The 18,769-nt window shown below is 35.9% G+C and overlaps 1 protein-coding gene and 2 long non-coding RNA genes across 3 annotated transcripts; 1 reads left to right on the top strand and 2 right to left on the bottom strand.

The window, feature by feature from the left end:
• The first annotated feature begins 9,861 nt into the window (after positions 1–9,861).
• Positions 9,862–13,174, top strand: MMD1 (RING/FYVE/PHD zinc finger superfamily protein). Its single transcript, XM_088250136.1, has 3 exons — positions 9,862–10,341; positions 11,175–11,490; positions 11,579–13,174. The coding sequence occupies exons 1-3, from the start codon at positions 10,047–10,049 to the stop codon at positions 13,080–13,082; spliced, it is 2,115 nt and encodes a 704-aa protein (XP_088106262.1). The 5' UTR covers positions 9,862–10,046; the 3' UTR covers positions 13,083–13,174.
• On the bottom strand, positions 13,121–13,613 carry LOC148295906 (uncharacterized). The gene is made up of 2 exons (XR_015834432.1): positions 13,459–13,613; positions 13,121–13,342 (listed from the first exon to the last, which is right to left on the bottom strand). It is a non-coding gene; the product is annotated as an uncharacterized LOC148295906 (long non-coding RNA).
• Positions 13,614–13,762: 149 nt separating this feature from the next.
• On the bottom strand, positions 13,763–18,280 carry LOC110771004 (uncharacterized). Its single transcript, XR_015834388.1, has 3 exons — positions 18,192–18,280; positions 14,016–14,285; positions 13,763–13,904 (listed from the first exon to the last, which is right to left on the bottom strand). It is a non-coding gene; the product is annotated as an uncharacterized LOC110771004 (long non-coding RNA).
• Positions 18,281–18,769: the final 489 nt, after the last annotated feature.

Below are 18,769 nucleotides of genomic sequence, written 5' to 3'. Positions count from 1 at the left end.
ATAATAATATCCACATAACATCAAACAATATTCACCGAGTAAAGCAACAATAATATTCATATTTATAGTATTATATATAAGCACCCAGATTAAAAGTGACATAGCCCAATCATCGGAAAAAATCAGGAAACCCTACCTCATGCCCAGCTAGCTAAAGTACCAAATTTACCCTTTGGAAGTTCTCGGAGTTGTCGAATCTACACTTTTGATCCAATTCCCTTGAAGATTTCTCCTTTCTTCCTCCTATTCTTCCTTCTCTTCCTTACCCTACTTCCATCTCCTTCTACCCACAATATTATCTTAGCTTAAACAATCATTACGCTTAGCCTAGACTAGGTGATTCATCTCTAACAGGTGAACAACTCACCCATAATTGAACATCACAATCCTATTTTGGAAGAGAAAAATATTGGGGAAAAGGGGAAGAATGAAGGGAAAGGATGGGTTTGCCTACACGTTGCAGATTCCTTTTTTTTTGTTGCCTACAAGGGTATTTTGGTAATTTTCACACATAGGGGTATTTTGGTCATTTTGGCACAAAGTTCAGAAACGATTTACTACGTGTTTTTTTTTTAGTTGACTACTATTGTACTACCTAATAATCATAATGGTCTCACATTAATTTCTTAAATGTCCTTTGAAATTCACAAAATGTTATGTAAGGGCATTTTTGTCCAACTTGAAATTAAACACACTTAATCCAATAGTCTCAATCCAAAATCACTTGATAAAATACCCATATTTATTCTTCACCATAATATTATTATTATTTTTTCACTGAAATAGGAAAGTCCACTTTTTTTTTTTTTTTTTTTTTTCAGGGTATTACAAAGGGTTTGAGTTTCCAAGTAACCAAGTTATGAAGATACAAAATATGAGGAGTTCAAACTCAACCCTAGACAAAGAGTACAATCCAAGAGTGTTTAAAGGGTACACAAAACCCAATTACAACATATTTTACAAGATTACAAAAGATGAGTTTCTTGACTTGCAAATCACGTGAAGCACAGGGAGAAATGACAAGTTTTAGATGCCGAGCCACAAACCTAGTCAACGACTAGGTAGTCGACCTTATTGTAATCTACACCAAAAGTAGGGGTGAGCATCACATACGATCATTTACCTAGTAAGGGGCACCCTGGCCAGGTTTAAAAAATGATTAAGTTAATGTAATTCTTTTTAATATTCGTACACCAAAGCATTAAAACCAATGCACATCAAAAGAATTATCAGATTATCAATTTGAAACACTTGGCATGCTTACACAGCTTTTCATAAACAATATTTTGGGATCCCAGTAACTTCATGTGATGACCTATTAGGCCAACTACTCTTACCACGCAGGGTAAAGTAGCGAGAGTGTCCCTTTCAATGGCTACACCCCATAGGCTATCCAAAGCTATTTAAGGGCCTCGGACTAGCCAGTCCGTGTAACACTTCCGGAGGTTTAAGGTATCGAAACCTAAGGTGATTGATACGATACGATATGGGTATGGCGATATGATATGGATACGGGTACGACGATACGATACGATATGATATGCCGATACGGCAAATCTTCAAAAAGTAGGATATGGGTACGACACCGATATGACGAATAAAAAATATATATTTAAAAATAATAATATAAATTGAAAAATTAAAAATTAATATTTCATCCATAATAAATTCAAAACATTAACAAAACACATAACTTCATTCAAATCTCCATATCGTTAGGTTGTACAGCTTCATTCAAACTTGATATTTCTTTTCTGATTCTTTATAATTTTTTTAGGTTGTACACATTTTTTCACCCAAACATATCATTACCAAAAACCCATTAATACTATTTTAATGGAAGGCAGAGCATTTCCTAATTCCTACCCTCAATCAACGGCCAAGATTGGATCTGTGATGAATCTAATGGTCAGCTCATCTCTCTCTTTCACTTTTTGTCTATCTCTCTGAGCCATAGCCAGAACCACAGAGCAAAAACCATGACTTCGTCTACATCTGTGACTCTATCTCATGCTCAACCTCAGATCAGGTCTCTCTCTCTACAACCCTCACTCTACCCACTTTCTCCGGCCTCAAATCCACTTCATCATCACCATCATCGTCGTCTTCGACATCATCCTAGAGGACTGTATCGCGACCGTATCGATGGAGTATCGGAGCCATATCCTAAAGTCAACAGGTCAGAAAAGTCTACGATACGCCACGTGGCGTATTGAATACGTATTGGCGCCGTGTCAGATACGCGCATAACCCCAAAATCCCACGTATCGATGCAACATAGAGGTCATCGGTACGTGACCCTTCACTCTCAGGTCATCCTAGTCAGAACACAGTCAACACCAAAGGTCGGTGCCCAAAAGAATATCAACACCATACATCAATGCCAATCACGAACTATGCAGTTTCATCACACATCAATATTTAAGACAATAGTACAAGGACAAAACACACAAGACCGGGAGTGAGTCCCCCTACATGGAGTCCATAGCTCTAGCCAGCACAAGCACCGGGCTCAACCATCGTTACGTTCGCATTCGGCTACTCGAGCTCCAAACCGGACAACAAGTAATAAGTTAAAACGTGTCTTAGGGACAAACGTCACTAGATAGGGTTATGTCCGATTTCGTTTCGTTAACCCTAGGTCGAGGTCGGAACCCTAAGTCGGAAACCCTAAGTCGTATAAATGTGTTCCTTACCCTAGAAATTGAATTAGGGTTAGGGTTTAAGGTCTTGAAATAGGTTTGAAATAAATATGGACAAGGACCGAAAGTTAGGGTTTAGGTTCGAGACTTGGAAAACATTTTTCAAAAGTTCAAAACAATTTTTAAGTAATTAAAACAAATTTCCAAAAGTCCAAAATAATTTCAAAATAATTAATTACTAATTTAAAAGTAATTTTTGAAAAATAAATAAATAAATGTTTTTTTTTTAATACAAGACAACTTTAATAACAAATTAATTAACTAAAATGGAAATTAATTAAATTAGTTAATTGGAACTAATTAAAGTAATTAAATAAGTCTAAACTTTTATTTGGATACCAAATTAAACTAATATAAACAAAATTAAAGTATTTAAACAAATTAGGAAATTACCAATTATTGAACTAAATTATAAATTAAATTCGAAATAATTAAATTAACTAACTACTTAATTAAATTGAAACAAGAATTAAGAATAAATTAATTAATTAAGTAACTAAACAAATAATTAAAACTAATTAAAACTAAATTAAATAAAACTAGAGAGATAGATAGAAATAATACATTATTAGAGAGATAGATAGAAATAATACCTTAAGGAGGAGTGAGAGGCTCCCAAATCAAAATGGGGGTCTGAAAATGAAAGTGTTGGGGTATTTATAAGCAAGGGGGAGGAAAACAGATAGTTAGGATTGAATAAATATAAAATTCGGACAAACAATGGAAGGCTGAGATCAAAGGAAATGGGCGGTGCGTTGTCGACCGTTAGATCTTCACCAAAAATCCTGACGGAGGGTCCAGATTATGCCAAAAAAATGACATGTCGTTCATAGGCAACGACATGTAGCACGTTGCGGACGGTCCAAATCTACGACTGGAATCAAACTAGGTCAGTGCAACCTGTTTAGAAAACACGCGAATCCTCAACCGGGTCGGGCCCACCTCGCGGGTCCGCCAACCACCACGTCAGCAATAGGTGAACCAGTCACACCTCACCACATCAGCCACTATCAGTCCACGTCAGTCTCTTGTCAGTGCCTCTCGTCCGTCCGATCAGCTACGTCAACACTCCATCGATGCTCCAAAACGCGCCATGTGTCACACCTAATTTACTTTTTTCTTTTCTAATTTTTCTATTTTCCAGAACTTCTAAAATCCACCAAAAATAGCTCCGAGCTCCGAAGAATTCCCTGAAACTTCCTACGGACTCGTCTTCACCTCTACTATTTTTATGTTGCCTTTACCTGTTGTGATCATAATAGACATTGAACTTCTTCCCATACAGATAACATCTCCAAGTCTTCGACGCATGAACCACCGCTGCAAGCTCCAAATCATGTGTTAGGTAGTTATTTTCATGATCTTTCAATTGCCTCGACGCATAGTTTAGGCCATGTTCCACCATCTTTACATGAGATTAAAGAATCACTTAATTATTCTACATTATGTAGTTTTACCAATCTCCAGTTTAATTAATGTGCCCAAGTTTTACACCCGTTTAGCTCCTACATAAGAGAAACTAGCGAGTTAGTACTCTCTAGTCAGAACAAATGGTCACATATGAGAACTAAATATCGCATACTGAAAATTGGAAAAACAGGTTACCATTGCTTGTGTTTAAGGAACTTCATACCTAGCTCTTTAGTCAATTATGTAATAGTCATCGCATCCAGAAGATCGTTTTTGTTGGCTAATACAAGCGCACTAGCATCCCTTAGTTTATCCTGAAGCCAAACTCAAATTTTATCTTTGAATCCCATTACCAGAAAATGTCAAGAGTATGTGCAATTGTTGTGCCACTGCTCGAAAAATCATCTTAATGGAATGTTTAGAGGAATATGTCCTATTTTTTCTTATCAACGAATCTAGATTTTCTCATCTGTCTTTTGAGTGTATGAGATACATTTATCGATTGTTACAGATAATTACCCAAATAATGATGAATGTATTACAATATATGTGAACTCTTATTTGCCCAAATAAAACGTTATCATTCTAGAAATTATGCATGAGTTGGTTTTCCATCATCACACAAATAACTTAACACTCATATAATATGATACAGAGGATGCAAGTAAAACATCAAGAAATATAAGTACAACAATGGAACATAGACATGTAACTCCAGAGAAGTATGTAGCAAAACCAAAATCAAACTCCACAAAGTCACAAAATTCTTGTCTCATAATGAGAACTTAACTTTGGAAATCACATCATAAAGTAGTAGAACAGAAAATAAGACATGTGAATCAAGAAAACTACCTCATTCAACATCCTATCTAACTCATCTCTAGCTTCCAAAACTTAGTTCCGATCATTGCTATCAACCACAAAAATAAGACCTTTCGTGTTTTGGAAGTGCTGCATATAATGGATGAATATGCATTTAGAAGATCTTAGATCAATCACTAACTCACCGGATAGGTATAGCTAGAACTTCTGAAAAATATCATGAGGGCACACATTTTCAAATGATGCCAAATAGATCTCTAATATTCCCAAAATAAGAACCCACACTACACAAGTCCTCATCCATGACTTCCTCAAGGTCAAATTCATTCTTAATAGCCTATTTGCGACAGTCAACGCGGCCCACTCAAATATCATGTAATTTTGTGCCCTGGTGATTCATGCCAACATAATTGCGATACCTTAATTAGTAATGTCAAGTCTCACATCATAAATAGGTTTGGAAGTGTTAAATTTGCGATGTTACTTGATTGTCGTCGTATATCTCTTCATTGAAGTTAGATTTAGGATGGAACACAAATCGTGGAAACTCAAAATTTTGAGGAGTCGCTTCAATTTCCCAAACGAAATCAAAACCTGATATGTTCTGATTAGTCTTAGCCCAAAATCAACACCCTTATGCTTATGATTACTCTTAGCCCCAAATCGATGCGCAAAAAGGCTAGAGATCATTACAACAATCGGTTGGTTTCTCTCTCTCCGTCATTCTCTATCTTTCCATCCCTTTATCAGTCTCTCTATTGGGCTTCTCTAATTTGTTTGTGTTTTGAATTTCAAAACTTCTTGCGGCAAAAATTCTAGGGTTTCAGCCAATTCAAATAGATGATTCTAACCTTATCAACGACTTCTAGATTTTGGGAACCCTTCCTCCTCTTATCAAGGTATGTTTTTGGTGTGGCTTTTTTTCTCAATATTTTTTCATTAGTTTTATGCTTTCCCTAATCATGGTTTATGGAATTTCTTGGGTTAGTTTTTGTATTGTCCTATCCAGTTTACGGATTTGCTATTGTCTTAGTGTTTGTCTTTCGGATTGTATCACTCCTTGCCTTTAGTTTTTGTAGTGCCCCTTTAACCCTCTGTCGTTTGGATTTTACTGAATCTCCTCTTTACAAAAAATAAAATAAAATAGTTATTTGAGTATTTGGTATTCATATGATTAATTGTTTTTGTATTGTATGGAATTTGGTTTCCCCTATTCTTTTACACGAAAATACCATGAAACTTAGCCCCAAATTTTTTATGTTTGTAATTGTGTAAATAGGCTAGGATTTATCGTAGTAATGAGTCTTTGAATTTGACCACAATTTTGATTTGGAGTTGGCGTATTAATAGTGTAAATAGGGTTGGAGTTGGGAACTTTATCCCATCAAGATAGAGAGGCTACCTTATAATTTTGGTTTGGTGGTTGTTTTCGGTTTATAGCAGCCTTTGAATTTGACCACAATTGTTTTGTTTTCAATGAAAGTGAGATGTAGACTATTAATGGATGAGTAGACTATTGGTTTGTATAAGCCCATTTACATGCTTGTGATTGCTTCACTCTCTTTGTACAGTAACAAGAGAAAATTAAATAAACTAAAAGAAAGAATAGTTTTCATTTGGTTTTTACAAATGCCGTTAAGTTGGTGAAAAAAGAATTTACACCATTTTAGTATTTCTCTTAAAAAATTGAAAATTAGAATTTGTTTCATTTGGAACTAAAGCACTTTGGGTTTGTCAAGGTTGTTTTTATTATTACAAATAGTATTTATGATAATTTTTTTTATGAGACAAGACAATTCGAATCTTCCTAATTTGTCTTTCTTATTGCAGATTCAGAGATTTCAGTAAAGAATTGTTCGTGTGAACGATAGTTGTGGTTTTCATTGATATAAAAAGCTTAAATTTTAGAAGGTCAGATTGCCTATCTCCCACAACTTTATGTTTCTACAATATTATTTTGTAGAAAAGTATGGACAAGAGTTGGATAGATATACAAGATCGAACATCTACGCAATATCACATTGGAGTTGAGAATTTTTGGATTTTGGATTTTCGAAAAATATGGATGATACAAGGATTTATTGTCTATGCAAGAAATGTCACAATTGTTATTTGTTCACAAGGGATGTAGTAAGAGGGCATATAATTTATGTCCAAGTACAAAAATTGGACTTAACATAGGGAACCACAACTATCATTATATGCAAACCAAGACAGTGACTTCACTTTTGATTCGATTGTTGGTGATGATGATATGATTGGAATGATACATGACACATTTAGGCATCCAAATGCATATTCTATCTTAGGGAATAATAGACCAATAGAAAATGAACATGATAAGGGACTAAATGGTCAAGGGCTGAATGGTGAGGGACCAAATGTTGAGGGGCCAAATGATGAAACAAGAAGATATTTGAAATTGTTACAAGATGAAAAACGTCCTTTGTTTGCAGGATGCGAAAAGTTCACAAAACTGTCTTTCATTGTTCGGTTATTACATATGAAAGTGGTTTGTGGATGGACGGACAAGTCAGTGACATTGTTGTTGAGTTTTCTAAAAGAAGCTTTCCTTAATGGACTAGAACTACTAGACTCTTATTATGAGTCTCAAAAGATAACTGCTGAATTGGATTTGACATTCAAGACATGAGATGTATGTCCTAACAATTGTATGTTATTCAGATGATAAGGATGAGAATCTAGATATTTACCAAGAATCTAGATATGAATAGTTGGAATGTGAGTGGAAATATTCAGAATTTGGATAGAAAAATACCAGCTAAACAAGGAAGATATTTCCCACTAAAGCGAAGATTACAAAGACTTTTTATATCTTCTAAAATAGTGTCGCTTATGAAATGGCATACAGAGGAACGTACTAATGATGGTGTGCTAAGGCATTCAGCCAATACAGCTGTAAGGAAAACATTTGATGAGAAGAATCCATATTTTGCTGGTGACAGCCGTAATGTTAGGCTTGGTTTAGCTTTAGATGGTTTCAATTCGTTTAGAACAATGTCCATAAATCATAGTACATGCCATGTTGTTCTAATTATATATAATTTGCCACCATGGATGTGCATGAAGCAGACTTTATTTTATTTTATATGTTCTCATTGATGGCCTGAAAGGACCTGGTAATAAGATTGATGTATTTCTACAGCCGCTAAAAGAATTGTGGTATGAAGGTATACTTATGATGCTTGTAGTAATCAAATGTTTAAACTACATGCTACATTATTCTGGACTATCAATGACTTTCCTGTCTATGGGAACTTATTGTGTTGGAGTAAAAGAGGAGAGAAAGCATGTCCTTGTTGCAACATTCACACCAGATCTCGTTGGTTGAAACATGGAGGAAAGTATTGCTATGTGGGTCATCGTCGGCTTTTACTTAGAGATCATAAATTTCATAAAGATATAGTATCTTTTGATGGCACGCGAGAATGGGGACTTGCCCCTACTAAATTTTCTGAAACTGATGTAAGAAGACAATTGCATGATGTACTTACAGAGTATAACAAGGAAGGCCTTCGAAAAAGGAAAATAGAAGAAACTGAGAATATAAATAATGGATATTTTTGGGAAAAAAAGAGTATTTTTTTATTACCATATTGGGAGCATAATGGATATTTTATTCGATTTAAAGTGGGAACGACTCTGGTATTTGCTTGTTATACTATCAGATTGATTCGTGCACTTGTAAGATATAACTTTTATTACCAAAATCTTCTTATGTCTACTTGATATTTGTGTTACTTAAAAATATATTTTCTTATCCTAAAAAAATTTTTGTTCATATTTCTTTATAAAAAATTTGGTATAATTTGAAGCTATATATTTTCAATATTCATTTAAGAATGCCCAAGATTTAATATTATGTGATTGGTTATCAATTTTAAAATGTTTGATTATGAAAATAAAATATAAAAAATGGAAAACAAAATCACTTTTTTCTTTAGGAAGCCAAACACTACGAATAAAATAAAAATCATTTTTTTTTTTGGGCAGTATAAAAGCACTTCTATGGTGATAGCCAAACAATAAACAGATTTTGTGTAAAAGCACTACTAACATAAAATGATTATGCTAAAATCACTAATGAGCAAAATCGCTTCTACAAAATCACTCCCAAACGAGCCCTTAGTTCGGATGGGCTATAGCGCTTCTCCAAATGACTAAAATGCCCATACTCATAATCACCTCACTCAACTCAATGCTTGCTCAAGTCAAGGTAAGGATCATCATTTGGCCCGCGGCCTGCGGCTCAATGTGGGTAGCCTAAGGCCTGATGGGCCAAAGCCGGATCCAACCCAATGGTTAGGCTCGCTCGACTTGACCTGCTCTAAGATTGGGTAGGGCTTGGGCTGGGCTTGGGCTTAGGATGTGATACCCTCAGCCCAACTAGGCCCGTCCTAGGCTCGCCCAACCTTAGAGCGGCACAAATTGCTTTAATTTTCATGATGTCAATTCTAGGTTGGGATATAAGTAACACATTTTCATAGGATTCATTTTTAGATATAATATTTTTCAAAGCTATTGGTCTAAGTTTAGTAATCTATACTATTGTTTAAGATCACTTTTGACAAAAATTGTATAACAAAAAGATTTAATAGACTTGGTAAAAAATAATGTTTTTTCAAAAAAGTCTGACCCGTTTAGGCCCATGGCGGCCTGGCCCTCTGAAACCTTGGCCCAGCCTGATGAAGAGCCCTAAGTAAAGGTCAAGCAGCTAAGAACTCACGGCCCACAGGTAAACTTGAAAAATATGTCATATGTAAGGGCCATTTTGTACATTGAGTCATATTCCAATTCGAGCGGGAAAATTGTATCGGTGACAACTGAAAAGGCCAAGCCTGTAACTGACGAACGCCCAACAAACTCCAAGTCCTTAACGATTTCAAGAAAACGAAGTCTTGGAGGAGAGAGAGAGAGAGAGAGAGAGAGAGAGAGAGAGAGAGAGAGAGAGAGAGAGAGAGAGAGAGAGGGAGGGAGAGGGGGAGAGAGAGATAGCTAAAGCTACAAACTCCAAGTCTTTAAAGATTTCAAGAAAGCAAAGTCTTGGAGGAGAGAGAGAAAGCTAAAGCTAGAAACTTTAAAGTGAAGACCATGTCAATTCCAATCCTTGAAGCTTGCAAGAAGAGGAAGCGAAGGCCAAAGATTTATGGGTTCAGTTCGTTTTGCGACCCTGGTTGCCCAATCGGTCCAAATGGTCCATTTCGAGAAAACATTCGTCTCTTTCTTCAAGAATGTGCTGAGCTTGAAGACTACAGTGTCCAGGGAATGCCCACTTGGTGCACTCTTCTTGTGCATGACAACAGAAGCCTTGTTGTTCCTCTTTACACCATTGAAGAAGATGTGAAGACCTCTGAAAGACCCTTTTGTGATCACTGCCGGTGCACAGGTTTGAACTCGAATTTCTCTCTTCTAATTTGGTTATTTCTTCGATTTCTCATTTGGGTTTCTGCAAATTTTTGTTCACGGTTAGGAATTTGTTATTTGTCCCAAAATTGCTCATGATTTACTTTGTTCCTTCTTTTTTCGAATGGGGTTTTACTGTAGAACTCGAATTTCTCTGTTCTGATTTGATAGTTTCTTCGATTTCTCTCAATTGGGTTTTTTAAAATTTTGGTGCAGGGTTAGGAATTCATCATTGGTGTTTCAGAAATTGCTTATCTTTTACTTTATTTGCTGGTTTGTAAAGTTGGCTTCTGCTGTAGAACTCTTGTTACTCTGTTCCAATGTGTTTTTCTCTTTGATTTCTCAATTGCGTTTCGGCAAGTTTTTGTTTAGGGCTAGAAATTGGTCATTGATGTTCCAACAATTGCTTATCTTTACCTTTGTCCCTTGGTTTTTCGATTTTCAAGTGGGTTTCTCGCTATTTTGCGGTTTCTGAAAACCCTTTTTGCCTCTAATTTTTTCTTGGACTGGACAGTTCTGTGTTTTAGACTAGAGCATATAAACTAAGGGTTGCTTTTAGTTCTTGGATTCTGCGAAATCAAGAATTTAACTCTTCCTTCTCTGAAAGGAGCCTAAGTTAGAGAACTTGTTTGTAATCCTAACCCCAGAAATGATTCCTAGTTCTTTCATTCCATCCATGTTCAATGACTTGCATTTCCCTTTTCTATAAAACCAATGCCAGACCCTTTGGGTTTCTTTATCCGCAGCACTCTGTTAGTTGATTGTGCTGTCATTCCACAGCACTCTATCCTTTCTGCTATAGCACTGTCATTCTAGCTTTTCTATTCTTCCATCTTCAGCTACTCAGCTTGTTCTCTGCTTGGGACATGACATGTTATTTTTGTTTAGGTTGGAGTAATCATTTTGTTTCAAAGCGAAAGTACCATATTATAATTCCAATGGATGATAAGTGGCATAAGCCTCTGGAAGATGGCATCTTTGATATTCCGACCCATCTATTGCATGGGTTGATTCACTGTAATGGGTATGCTCACTTGGTCTGCGTCAATGGACTTGAAGGGGGTTCTAAGCATCTCTATGGGAGAGAAATTATGGATCTTTGGGACAGAATTTGCACAAATCTTCGAACCAGGTAATAGGAAAACCCTAGATTTCTTGATTTCGCAATTATATTATTGAAAATCAATGAACTGGTTTTGATGCTTTCTTCTATTTTGCAGGAAAATCACTGTTGAGGATGTCTCCAAAAAGCGGTCTATGGATCTTCGCCTTCTCCATGGTATTGCATATGGGCATTCTTGGTTTGGTCGATGGGGGTACAGGTTCAGCCACGGAAGCTTTGGTGTCACAGAACACAATTATGAAAGATCACTTAAGATTCTGAGCTCATTAGAACTTGAAGGGATCATCCAGGCTTTCAGTGATATGGACCAGTGTGAAGAACTCAAACAAATAATTCGTTATTACAGAAATTTGAGTGAAACACAATTGATCACCATCAAAGATCTTCTCAGGTTTATGCTGACTGTCAAGGCTAGTGTTCCTGCACAGAAGAAATCATTAATGGCCACTTCTACATTTTCATCTTCCACTGCAAAACCTGCAACCCGAGCAGCTCTCCAGATTAAGCCCCCAATGAAGGAAAAGTCTCTGAGGTATAGGAAGTTCACTACTGTTATTGCTCACATGGATAGCAGATGGCCTCAGAGAAGACTAGAGTTTACGGCAGATGTGATAGTGAATGCATTGCAAGAAAAGAAAGAGAGAGACTTCAGTCATGGTGGGATGACCCGGCAAGATGTGCGAGATGCAGCTAGATTACATATTGGAGATACAGGTTTGTTGGATTATGTGCTGAAATCACTGAACAATGTGATTGTTGGGAATCACATTGTCTGCCGTGCAGTGAACCCAACAACTCGGATTTTGGAGTATACGGTTCATGATCTTACAGATGGAGTTAAGGTCCCTGAACCTGAAAATGAGATACTTCCTCAGTCCCTTCCATCAGCTGCTCTAGTTCCTGGAGTTGATGTTTACAACGATGTGCTTTATCTGTATGAGCACGTGCTATTGGGACACCCAGAATCAGAGTTGGTGGAGTTGGCTACTCGAGCAATATTGGACACCAAACACTTCGTAAAGGAATGTTCATTTAGGGATGAGGAAGAACAGTTGTTGACATTCATTTGCCAACTCTTGCCCAGTTCGATGGACATGGACATTGAGTTCAAGAGAGAGCTGCCACCTGGTGAGATAGTAGTAATGCCACTGCATGCAACCATTGGAGAGCTAAAGCGAGCAGCTGAGACCGCACTGAGGGATACTTATTGTATCACAGAACGGTTTGTGGTCACAGGAATTGAAGGGTTGGATGAAATGGAGGATATGGAAGTACTTTTTGGAGTAGTTCAATCGGGAGCAGAGGTTGGTGTGAGAGGAACTGGGATATATTTAGACACGCCTTTGAGGTATGAAGGTGGATCGGACACTTGGATGGTGAGATGTGAGTGTGGAGCTAGAGATGATGATGGGGAGAGGATGGTGGCATGCGACATCTGCGAGGTGTGGCAGCATACACGCTGCTGTGGAATTGAGGATGCTGATACTGTTCCTCCGCTGTTTGTGTGCTCAGCATGTTGTCTTTCACTGGTGCCGCCTAAATTTGAACCTTGTCTTAGATTTGACTGTTCTGATGCTTTCTCTATTTTCTGCACACACTGAATAACTAGAAGAGGGAAATGCATATAGATTTGCTAATCTTGTTGCTTCGAAAATAGTAATTGTAAATTTCAGATTCGAGTTCATTCTTTTGGACAGATAAAGTCAATAATAAAGAATTCTTTTGAGTCATGCTCATCTCTCTCCCTCTCTCTCTCTCTCACTTCCACACACAGAGTCAGGCTGTCTGGTGATGCTGTATTTGTACAGTTCTTGAAGAAGGCCTTCCATGATATTCTAGATATGAGAGATTGAAAAAAGAGCTGAAAAGAAAACAAGAAAGCAGGTTTGACTGAGAAATTTTTTCATTGTTAAATTAATTACATTACTGCAAAAAGTGATTTACTTGGGTTTTTAAACATGAAGCAAGTGAACTCACGTATGGCTTTTAGAAAAGAGGAGCTCTGAAAGGTTTTCCCTTTCTTTTGCGTGAACATTTTTCAGGTGACAGAACCCTCTTCTGCTTGTCCTTGTCTACATTCTGGACGGCAAGAAATGGAGGATCAGAGTCGCTGGCCTTCCTTGAAAACGCTACGACCTGAAGTTTTAGCATAAATTCTAAACAAATTGAATCAAACGTAAAATCAACGTAAAATCAAACCAATATAATAACATACATATATAGTGGATAAATATACACAGAATATATATAAATAGACAGCAGAGTCAGATAATTTCCTTGCAAGCAATACAGCAATAGCGAAAGAGCTCTGGTTCAGTTAATCTTCTTCTACAGGTCTCACATGCTGCCCCAGTGTTAGATGTCGGGCCGGAGTGGGGGAGAGGACTCAGAGATATAACCAATCGCTTGTTGCATCTATATGGCTGAAAGAAAACCAGAATGAAAAGAAGGAAAACAACACAAGCAATAATTTTGAAAAGGGAATGCACAGCACAGAATATATAATATTAATATATACATGAACTCAAATGTACCTGAATTTGGGAACAATCAATATACTTTTCCATGGCAGCAAGTGAAACAACATCCCTATAGACGTGCCTGTAAACTTTCAATATTCTGTGTAGGCGATGAGCACCTGAAGCCATGCAGTACTGGCAAGCTGACTTGTTACAATTGATACAGTACTTATTCAACTCATTCTTGCGTATAGGATGAGCTAAACAGTCGTCAAAGAAGGTTTTTCCTAAAAATGATTCAAGCCATTCTGGCTTTTGATTTCCACTGGGAACTGCTTCTTCAACCTACAAAGTGCGGTATGCTTGAAGGTCACACAATTTATACAAGAGAATATGATAATCAACTCATTTAGAGTGGTATACAACAAATGGGAGCCTAATGTACAACAATTATTTTTTATTGTTTTTGTTTTATTTTTATCTAGTTAGAAATCAAGGGCATGCGTTTATTAATGAAGAGAGGAAGCCAAGGTTGCAAGAGTGACAAGAGATCAACATTAGGGACATCATGCCAAAACCGTACTCTAAGCACCTAATCCCAAATTGGGATAAAGATTTTTGTACGACTAAAGACAAGAAAGAGCAGACTGTTGTCACTCTCCAACCAAACATGACCCCAATCACGAGCAGCAAGCAAACTCAATTGAAACTATCACAGAAAATAACTCATTAGAATGAAGTATGCAACCCGAAGAGAGATGAACAAAACCCCACAAAAGATCAACTAAAAGTTATTGTGCATTTTTATATCAATTTAAAAATTTTAAAAAAAAAGAAAAAAAAATCGCTCATATTTTGGGGACAAAATTTTTGTTTCATTGTCAAATGGGTGATACATTCATTAACTATTATTCACATTTATTTATTAGGAATGAGTATCGGAAACTGTTTGTTTACTAACAAATGGATTTTGGAATGATTCCAATTCCTTCTCACGCGTTTACTTACACATAAGGAATAAAAAATTATGTGGGTTTTATGTTAAAAACCGTAATCAAATACCCTCAAAACTAGGTATTAGATCAAGTAGGGGAGAAGTTTATCCGATTCCAAGTCCATATTCCCTTATTCTTAAGTTCCCCAATTCATGACTTCCTCCATTGCTTGTAAGTAAACATGTGAGTGAAAATTTTCCCTATAGATGAAAATAACTACAGTATCAAGAATGGGTATTGGAATGATTCCAATTCCTGCTTCTACTGTGTTCACTAACACATTGGTATTGGAATGATTGCATTTCATGATCTCCCTGCGTTCCAAGGTTTATGTGGTTCCAAAAATCCATAATAAATACACTCCAAATCATGAATGAGATCTAGGGAAGTAGTTGATTTGATTCCAAATCATTAATTCCTCTATTGCTAAGTTCCTCAATTCACGGTTTCTCTCATTTCTGATAAGTAAACATGACTTTATTGTAACAGTTAAACTTTCGTCACCAACAAGTGTTTTAGGTGATGATGTGAAAATTTCATCCCATATCGTGGCAAGATATATTCTCACATTTTAAAAAATTCCATTGCGATGAAATACGTCAGCATTTACAACTCAGCAAGTGGTGAAATTGTCGTGTGTGTGTGTGTTTTTTTTTATACAAGCAATAGTCTAAATTACTCTAAATTTATCTAATTTATAGGAAGGGGGACTCAAACTTGAGTACAAGAGGGCATGCTAACTTTCTTGGCTAACTGGTGTAACCCATGTCTGCCAAATTGTCGTGTTTTTGTTGGTCGAGAAAAGCGTTACTTGTTTGGTTCAAGGTTTAGGAGCTTGGGAATGGGTTTCAAATTGCATTCAGTGTTATCTTGGGAATGTAATTCTGGACTCATGGATATGGACTTCCCATGTAGGGGAAATTTCATACCATTGGCTCACCTTGAGAGAAACTTTCCCCCTGGGCTTGGGAAAGCATTTAATTCAGTTTTTTAAGTCTAACTTACCTATGTTATTATTTTTAAATATCAATTTTGACCCTTAAAAAACTCTTCATATTAATAACTTTTAATAATAAAAAATCAAGGGTATTGTTGGAAGACCGAACAACTTTTCATTCCTAATACTCCACTAACCAAACATGGGAATGAGAGAAAGTTAAATTTCCTAGTCCTCATTTCCAAGTGTTCCCAAACATGGGAATGAACATCTTCCATTCCCATCTCGTGGGATTAGACATGGGAAGTTTATTATTCCCAAGAAGTTCAATCCACGATCAAAACGAGCCCTAGTCTTTAAAATGGTTAGGTGTTTGATTCTTATACTTAATACGATGGTTAAATAACTTGTAGAAAATATGAGATTTTAATATAATATAATATGTACTACTATTTTGAATACAAGCAGTAGTCTAAACTACAAGGGGGAGAAGAGTTTTTTACATACACACTACAAAAGTGCTTTAAACTTGAGACCACTAGTTTGCAAGTCAATGCCATTTTCCATTGTCGTTAGCATCTATACTACTATTTAAAAGAAGTGGTTTGGTCACCCTTTTGTAAGAAAATACCTAGTATGTCCCCAATTTTCTCATTACTCTGTATTTCCTATAATAGCTACCATCACTCTCTTTATCTCTCTACTCCTCTAGCAATAGCTTCCCTTATCATTTCTTCTTCGTAACGCCCAATTTTTTCGTTTTCATTTTTCCACATTTGGGCAGTTACAATTTAATTTCTATATTTTTTAAGTTTTATTTTGATTATAACTCATTGTGGTTTCTTATAATATGGGGGAATTCCAATATGAAAATCTATCTTTTAAATAGTAACATTAAAATAAAAGTTTAAATTGAGGGATCCATCAAATAATATTTGAGGGACCCTTGTGAGCCCACTATGTATTGCATCTCTGGCAAAAATTGTTTGAATCTAAAGTCATTTGACCATTCAATTAATTTTTCTCATTTTAGTATTTTCTGGAAGCACCGTGTTCATCTATTTTATTATTCACAACTAGATGTCTTAATGGTTTTCAATTTGCCTAATTTGTTGCAAGGATGATTTATGAATGAAGACATGAAAAATAGACAGTTCAGGTCGTTGAAATAAAATTTGTAATGGATCCTACAAAGTGTCCCTCAAATAAATCCCTCAATAGAAGGGTAATAGTTATTTGGAGGATTATAGCTATTTACATTTCATGAATTCCTTTTTGTACGAGCTTGAACCTACTTATTGATCTAATCTAGAGATTCAATGCATGTAGTGGAACATGATTGCATTCAAAAGTAATTAATTGTTTTTTTCTGCCTCTTTTTACTCATTGAGGTTGAGATTTCATAGAGATGAACAAGCGGTCCATTACCACCAACATCGATGTTATCCCTAACTTAATCACATGTGTAGTCCAACATGTATGATGTTTTATTACAAAAGGCCTCATTATTATTACTAGTTGGAGTACAAACTTAGATATTGTAATTTTCATTTTTTCAAGTTTTTAGTGTGATACTCTTACAATCTTCAACAGTTTAAATTTACAAAGTAATGTTTGCAAGAGGCTAATAGCTCATCAGTACAAGAGAGTTTGTGTGGGATGTGATCAAGATGTTGAGTACATATCCCACAATGAAAAAGGGAAGTCTTTCTCAATAGTTTAAAAGATCTTGGACCCTTTCATTTATTGTCAATTGAGTTGGGCTCAATGCTTACATTCTAATACGGTATCAGAGCATATTATCCACATGTTGACCGTAACGGACACACGTACTTTCACTTCACCGAATAATATATGTTGTCCACTTATTTGACTTGAGTAACTCAATACTCGAGTGTATTGTGTGTTGATCTCACACTGAGAAAGAGAAGCCTTGCCTAATAGTTTAAAAGACACTGAGAAAGGGAAGCCTTGCCTAATAGTTTAAAAGATTTTAAGCTCTCAACCCATTGTTAATTGATTCTGGGTTAGCTAGATTGTCCCATTCTAATACATACAATACTAAAATACACAACCATATATATGTTGGAGAAGCTAGTTCCACAACTATCCCAATCCTGTGGTACGAACAAGTAGATGGGAATAAGACATATAATTAATTAGCTCATCTGCTGACTAAGTATAGCATAAACTACAAGATTAACTTTGAGTTCAAATGTATAATGAAACATAATCAAGGCAAAGAACAAAATAATATTGAGATTTAATTATTTGCAACAAAGACAAAAGGAAATGCAATATTAATTTGTGGTCCCGTACCTCTTGCATTAAACTAAACGCAGATGAACTCATCCTTCACTTCAAATCATGAAAATAGGGATCAAACAATTACGAAGAATGGGAAGAGAAGAAGAAGAAGAAGAAGAAGAAGAAGAAGAAGAAGAAGAAAAAAACAATTAGGAAAACTTGTCTACTTAATATTATTAGGGAAGAGTTCATGTTTAGAATGTAACAGCTTCTACTTTTCTTTTTTTGTTGACTGGTCGATGAAATCGAGGGGTTGAATATGGCCAAGAAAAAGTTACTTTTTTTCTTCTTTTTTTTCCAGGTTGTAAGCCAGAAGTGTTATATATGCATGCATTCTTTTTTAATATTTTCAATTTTACAACGTATTGATTTTATTAATTTTCTAAAAGAATATATATATATATATATATATATATATATATATATATATTTATTTATTTATTTATCCAACCTCAGGTCCACCTGGAAATTGCCTTGGAAGAGGACAAAATCGTAATTCAAGAAATTTGGACATAAATGTGACAGTTTGGAAACTTGTCTGATAGTTCATGCATCCTCAAGATGCTTGCCTGGCTGGGAATCTGGGATTT

Source organism: Prunus avium, chromosome 3, assembly GCF_965620075.1.
Source record: "Prunus avium chromosome 3, drPruAviu1.hap1.1, whole genome shotgun sequence".
Classification (NCBI taxonomy): domain Eukaryota; kingdom Viridiplantae; phylum Streptophyta; class Magnoliopsida; order Rosales; family Rosaceae; genus Prunus; species Prunus avium.
This window is presented reverse-complemented; position numbering and strand designations above follow the sequence as displayed.